This window comes from Panthera tigris, chromosome F3 (assembly GCF_018350195.1).
Source record: "Panthera tigris isolate Pti1 chromosome F3, P.tigris_Pti1_mat1.1, whole genome shotgun sequence".
NCBI classification, from domain to species: domain Eukaryota; kingdom Metazoa; phylum Chordata; class Mammalia; order Carnivora; family Felidae; genus Panthera; species Panthera tigris.
The window spans coordinates 2,978,631-2,985,837 of record NC_056678.1 but is presented as its reverse complement, the minus strand read 5'-3'; the positions used below and the strand labels follow the sequence as shown (position 1 = coordinate 2,985,837).

The 7,207-nt window shown below is 56.9% G+C and overlaps 1 protein-coding gene across 1 annotated transcript in view; it reads right to left on the bottom strand.

Moving 5' to 3' along the window:
- STUM (stum, mechanosensory transduction mediator homolog) overlaps positions 1-307 on the bottom strand; it is a 57,805-nt gene extending 57,498 nt beyond the window's left edge. Inside the window, exon 1 of the mRNA XM_042976013.1 lies at positions 71-307. Coding sequence (XP_042831947.1) covers positions 71-269 — 199 coding nt within the window. The 5' untranslated portion in view covers positions 270-307. The remainder of the gene's footprint in view (positions 1-70) is intronic.
- Positions 308-7,207: the final 6,900 nt, after the last annotated feature.

The window sequence follows — 7,207 nt, the reverse complement described above, 5'->3', positions numbered from 1 at the left end:
CCCCGGGGGTGACCCCGTGCCCTCCGCGGCGGGACCCGGGGGCGCCAGGGCCGCGGCCGCCGCGTCTTACCCAGTCCCGGCACGAAGGTGTTGAGGAAGAGGCAGATGACGGCCACGGGGAAGGGCATGTAGGGGATGGCGGCGCGCAGGGGGCCCTTCTTCTCGCGGACCTGCACCACCACCCCGCTGGACGCGGACGCCGCGCGGGGGTCCGCCTCCGCCGCCGCCGCCGCCGCCGCCGTCTCGGCGTCTTTGTGCGAGGGCTCCATGGCGGGGCGCGCCCAGGGGCGGGTGGCGGCGGCTCCGGGCCCCGGGCTCCGCGCCGAGCTCAGGCGGCCAGCGTGCTCCCGCGCCGCGCGGCTCGCCCAGAAGCCCGCACTCCCGCGTCCCCACGCGGCCGGCGCTGCGCCGCGCCCACACCCCGGCGCGGGGCGGAGGGGGCGGCGCCACACGCGGCGGCCGCGCTCCGACGCCCCTCCCTCTCCCCCTCCCCCGCGGAGAAATGCCACTTACGGGTGGGGGCGGAGGGAGCCGCTGGTCCGCCCCCTCCCCCCGGGAGGGATGGACGCCCCGGGGCCCCCCCCCACCCCCGGCAGCCGAGCCGACGCGAGCCTCGGCCCCGGGACGCCGCCAAGGGGGCCGGTGTGCTCGGCGGGCCCTGCCGCGAAAGCCGGGAGTTGGGTCCTCTAATCAGGAGGATGCACACGACGCGGCGCAGGTGGGGGGCCGGGGACGCACGGCGCCTGGTGCCTAGTAGGCCAACAACTCCTTCCGATTCTCCTGGATTTGGTTCCGGTCGGTAATAGGGCTGCAGGCAGGAGACAGCTTTTCGAACAGGTTCGAGTCTGCTTAAGATGGGACCCTCCCCTGCACGCACGTGCGCACGCCCTCGCACTCAGATGCGGAAGGCCTGCACCTGCTGCCGGGAAGCGGGGATGTTGGGATCCAACCCCTGGACGGTCGTCCGGGAGGAAGACTTGGCCTTGTGCGCGCTCGACGTGGTGGTTAAAAAGCCAGCGAGGGCACAGCGCCGTCTGGTGTTGACAGTGCGGCAGTTGGTGGAAGCGAGGAGAAGGTTCGGCCTCAGGGTCCAAGCCGCGGCATGAGGCCCCGTACGGAGTTAGGGGGGTTTGGTTTGGTTTTGGTTTTGATTTTTTTTTTTTGGAAAAATGCCGTCCTCACCTCCACACCTGGAAAAAATGAACGGACAAAAGCATCCGCCTCTTTTTCAATGCGGCGAACTGTCCGAATAATCGGAAAAATCAAGTTCTCCGTCTTCAGGAATAAGAGTTATTTGCATGACCCTAAAACAGCCCAGGGGTCAGAGGGAGGACGCTATAAGACCATAGGGTATTTTATGCGGATCTTCATAAAATTTAAAGGCAGATGCTCAGCAGGGGGTAGTGGTGATACCCTGGACACAGACTCCACACACACACACACACACACACACACACACACACACACACACACACAGTAACTAGCTCGGACCTGGCAGTCAGAGTGAACAAGACTGAGCGTTTCAGTCTCTTCTTAGCCGCTAATTACCTGTGTGGCTGAGAAGAACTCACATGAGCCTTTTCTGGGCTTGAGTTAGTGCGATTGTCACATCAAAGCCGGGTTCGACACACGTTTGTTGGAGGTCTCAGAAGACTCAGGTTCTGGGGACAGAGGAAGGAGTAAAGCCCAGGCTCTCGCATCATGGGTCTAATAGATAAACTGAGTCAGGGTGATAGAGTCAGACAGTGACAGAAGCCAGGGCTGAGGGTGCTGAGCAAACGTGGGCCTGTCCCGGAAGCTGCTACCGGCCAGAGCCAGCAATGGCTTTAGCCAGCTGCTTGCAGGAGATGTGTCATGTTTTTTATTCTTTTTTTAATGTTTACTTATTTGTGAGAGAATGCAAGCAGGGGAGGGGCAGAGAGAGGGGGACGGAACATCCAAAGCAGGCTCCACACTGACGGTAGTGAGCCCAATACGGGGCTCGAACTCATGAACCACGAGATTGTGACCTGAGCCGAACTCAGACGCTCAGCAACTGAGCCACCCCGGTGCCCCTGTGTTTTATTTTAAAGAGACACTTCTTTATCCAAATACTCTCTGCCAGGCACTGTACTAAGCACCTTACCCATTTTAATTCATTTAATCCCCCGCTCCGTAACTCTGTGGGGTAAGTATTCTTTATGCCCTAGTTTACAGGTGGGGAAAGGGGGGCACAGAGAAGTGGAGTATCTTGCACAAAAGTCACCCGCTAATAAGTAATAGAGCTGGGATTGGAATGTGGGCAGTGTGGCTCCAGAATCCGAATGGATGACGGTTATTTTACTCAGAAACCTAGGAGATAACCCACGTTATTTGAATATTCTTTCGAACTATTTTAGGGCCGTGCAAACACTATTATTCCTGGCGGGGGGGGAGGGTGGATTTCAGGGAAGAAAGTGGATTTACATCCCTCAATGTGCCAGAGGATTCACTTAATATCTGGATGTCAGAAAGATATCCAGACAGAGCAACAGCACGGATGAAGCATGGAAGTCAAGAAAAGTAGGGAACATTCCAGGGATTACAGTGTGTTCGGGACCCCGTCTCAGGCACGAGGGGTAGGAGCTGGCTCTGGTGGTGGGCAGGAACCCAGGAAGGAAGGGCAAAGGAATTCGGGCTTTATCCCGGTGGCAATGCGGAATCACGGGGAACATTCTGAGCAGGGGTGTGGCCTGGCGTGAGTGTTCCGTTTACTATTACTATGTGACAAACTACCCTAGAATTTCGTGGCCTGACCCAACCATTTTGTAATGATCACAAATTCTGTGGGTCTGGAAACATCTGGAGCCTCAGCTTAGAAGACGCAGGTGGTGGCGGCCAGAGCAGCTGGGGTCGAGGACTCACTTCCAAAATGATTCTCCCATCCGGTACCTGGACTGGGATAACTTGAGAGCTGGCTCAACCGGGTCCATGCCCCCAGGGCACCTACCCGTGGCCTGACCACGTGACTCGGACTTGTCACAATATGGCCTCCAAGAGGAAACCCCGCCCAGAGGGGCCCCCAACGAGAGCACGGGCAGGGCCAGTAGAGGCTACGTGGACTTCCTGCCCTGACCTCAGCTGTCACCCGGTGTCACTTACGCGGACCCTGTTGACAAAGCAGTCACAAACCTGCTTAGGGGACAGCCCACCTCTCAATGCAGCAATGTCCGAGAACTTGGGCCCCTGGCTCTAAAACCACCATCATGAGGTGTGGTTTGGGGGACCAGAGGGTCCCTAGCACCATGGAATGAGGCGGAAGGAAAGAAGGGGGGAGAAGGAAGTTTAAAAGGACAAACACTAAGAGGTCTCATGGAGGCCAGATCTTTAAGCAGGTGTCAAATGCGTGGGGGGGTTGGTAAGACCCCAAAAGCACCTGCAGGATATTTTGTCTAGTTTTAAAATATCCACCTTATTCCATATAATACTTAAGGAGGTATCATTTATAGCGGAGTCTCAGCGCAAAAGTCTCTCCCACCGTGTCCATTTTCATCCACATTATTGAACGTGTCGGCATACAATTATTTATAATACCCTCTTATCTCTTTCGTGTCTGTAAAATCCGTAATGATGTTTCCTGTTTCGGTCCTGATACTGTTCCTGTGGGCTTTCTCTCTTTTCTCCGTCGTTCCCGCGAGGGGTTTCTACTATGTCCACACAACAGGGCAAACGTCTCAAACGGTTACATCGGCCAAAGAACAACATATCCAGGCTGGGCACTGGGTCACGAAGATAAAAATATGAAAAATAAAATAAACTATAAAATAAAACAAAACAAAACAAAACAAAACAAAATAAAAGAGGTGCCTGGGTGGCTCAGTAATTTAAGCGTCCCACTTCAGCTCAGGTCACGATCTCATGGTCCGTGAGTTCGACCCCTGCATCAGGCTCTGTGCTGACGACAGCTCAGATCCTGCTTAGGATTCTCTCTCTCTCTCTCTCTCTCTCTCTCTCTGCCCCTTCCCCACTTCTGTTCCCTCTCTCTCTCTCTCTCTCAAAATAAATAAACTTTAAAAAAAAAAGCTTTAAAGTACACTTAAAAATGTTGTTTGGCCTTGTTCTGTCAGCAGAATAAAGTACCTCTACTTTGGAACTCTCTTTAGCTGAAAAACAAAATTATTTTGCTGAGATCAGCTTCCAAACTGTACAAGAAATTCATTCGCCACTCGGGTGGCCCCTTGGGCAAAGACGAGCATCGTAGCATTGGCAGTAGAGAGACTTTGTTGGAGCTCTGTGTCTCTGAATGACTTCTTAACCCTGCTGAGCCTCGGTCTCCGAAATTAGAAATAATCCCCGTCTCCTCCGCGTCGGAGTGAGGATTAAGTGAGAGAACATACGTAAGGCACGTGAGACACAGGACCGGAATGAGGAGCTTTTTTCATCCCAAATGGTAGAAAGCCAACCCCAATTTACCTTTCAGGATACAAAAAGAAAAAAGAAAAAAAAAGAATTTATGGATATGATGGCGAGGCCAAACTACAGTCCCCAGAACCGCTTCCATTCGGGGTGGGCTACAAGTGACGATCTCTGCAAAGGGCTGGAGGACAGAGGGGGGTGTGTGGCCATTCCATGCACCCTCCCCAAGGCGTTCAATCAAACACGAATAATGTAGGTGCTGCAGCGAGGGAGTTCTGCAGGTGTGTTAAAACCCCTAGCCGGTTGACTTTAAGTTAGTCAATGGCAGGTTGTCCTGGGTGGGCCTGACTTAATCAGGCGTCAAGGGGGGGCACAGGCCTTCTCTGAGGGAGACTCTGAGCCGCCCAGCTCCTCCCTTCCCCCTGGGTCTTCCTTTCTCACTGCAGCCTGTGGACACCTAGCTTTGACCTTGCCATTGGGTTCCAGCCTGCTTGTGAACTTCCCACCCTGAGGGCCTGGCTTGTGGGCCTCAGATTTGCTCAGCCGGCCCCTATGTGGACAAATCCATCCCTCTGTCGTCTGTCTGTCTGTCTAATCTACATGATTCTGCTAGTTCTGCTTCTCTAGTTGAACCCTAGCTGACACAATATGCTCGTGTGGCCAGGAGGCCCAGAGAAGCCCCGGGTTACATCAATAAGCTACCTAATGGACGAATGCCTCTCTCTCTGTCGTTTTCTGTGTCTCTCTCAAACGATCTCCACTCTGTGTGGCTTCATTCGGCCGACTGGGTCTCCCCATGCGGTGAGGAAGATGGCCTCTGAATGCCCCGGACTCACATCTTCCCAAACAAGCCCAGCAGAGAGAGAGATCTCTCGGGGCGGGTTGAGCGTCCGACTTCGGCTCAGGGCACGATCTCCTGGTTGGTGAGTTCGAGCCCCGCTTCGGGCTCTGTGCAGACAGCTCAGAGCCTGGAGCCTGCTTTGGATTCTGGGTCTCCCTCTCTCTCTCTGCCCCTCCCTCCCACCCCCCCCCCAAAATAAACATTAAAAAATTTGGAAAGAAAGGAAGGAAGGAAACATCTCTCTCCAGGGGCTCTTGGCTCAGTCACTGTGGCCGGGTACTAAACGTGGCCAGGCCCGTGATGAGGGGTTTTCAGGGACCGACAGCCCCCTCCGCCCTCAAGGAGTGGGTAGAAGGGCCCCCAGAGAAATCAGTGGCACCATAGCCAGAGCAGGGGTGTGGGGAGGCGTGCTGGACACACAGCTGTAGTAGTGACCGCTGTCTGCGACGACGACAGCGACTGGGCTTCTTGATCATTAACCTTCTAGGTCACGGATCTCGACCTGCGGGAGCCACGTGTTTGGACTCTTCCCACCCCGTGCTGACTTCCGTGGACATGACCTCCGGTCGTCTTTCCCAGACGCACCTACTCCCGGGAAGCGTGAGCTCAAAGACAGAGAGCCCAGCGTGGCTTGTGCCCCCCTCTCACGCCACCCTTACCCAGCCGTGCGACCCCCATCAGAGCGCGTCGTCTCCCTCTGCCTCCACTTGCCCGTTTGCTGAACGGGAACGTCCACACCCAGCCTTCACCTTCCGGGAGACCGAGTGTGGACTCAGCTCACAAGTTAGAAGAGGAGGGTTATTTCAGGCCTTTGGACCAGGTGGCCCCCGTCCCTGCTATCTCCGTGGAGGCAACTTCTCCCCTGCCGCCCCGTAAGGACGTCTGCCCTCCGCACTGCCCCCCTGGAGCCAACGCGCTGTGCTGGGCTCGGAGCGGACCCCTGTCCCGACGGAGGGGCGCTGCCCCTCCGGGGCTCCTGTGTTCTCCCGGAATGGGGTAAGCGTAAGAGTAACGCTGGCGAAGGAGCAGTAATCAGATCCGGCTGTCGAGATTTGGACACCAGCTGTTTACGGAAGCGTCTGGAGAGCCAGTGCTCGCAGGAAGGCACGCTCAGAGGCACAGGTGCCGGTGCAGAAGCTAATCCACGCTGCAGGAAGCTGAGCTGGCGGGGACGGGCCGGGGTGGCCGTCCAACAGGCTTGCTCCTTGCCCTGCCTGGTCTTTGAGGACCGAGGGGAGAATCGTCATCACACAGAACTAACTCACCAGTCTCGACGACCCGAGGGAGACGTGCGCAGGCACGGGCTCTAGCGAGGCCTGGGAGAAGGAGACCGCCGTCTCCTTCGGGGCCCCCCAGCCGCCCCTCAGAGCTGGCGCTGCCCTTGGGGAGCCCTGCTTCGGACGCAAGAGTTTTCCGTGTTTCTAAGGTTGGGAAGGCTGCGGCCGCGGACCAGGTCGCCAAGGAGGGCGTCAGATGCCCTTTAAGAGGATGGGAGAGCCAGGGCCTTTCCGATCTGTTGCAACGGGGCAGACGTGCACTCTCTGAGGATCCCAGGACTCCTAGACCCTGCGCGCCGGCGCCTGGACCCAAGTCCATTTACCATCCGGTTCCCCACCGCAGGCCCCAGTTCAAGCGCTCCGTGGCCACACGGGCCCCAGCAGCTGCCACGCCCAGCTGTTTCACACACACACACACACACACACACACACACTCTCACTGCAGGGGAGGTGTTCCTTATGCCCATTTCACAGATGAACGCCTTGCAGCTCAGCAAAGTTGAACAGTGAGCGGGGCCAGACGGGTTCCAGAGCCTTGGGCCCCCTTCCTCTCTGCCTGCCCCAGCCCCCCCTCCTCCATCCCCGCCCCCGGGGTCCTCCTGCGTCTCTCCCTCTCTCTCCCCTCACCCCGGCTCCCAGCTTTCATTCTTTCCTCCCTCCGAACACAGCAGGCAGGCAGGCCTCACTCGGCCTACTCCCCATGGGGCCTGCACAG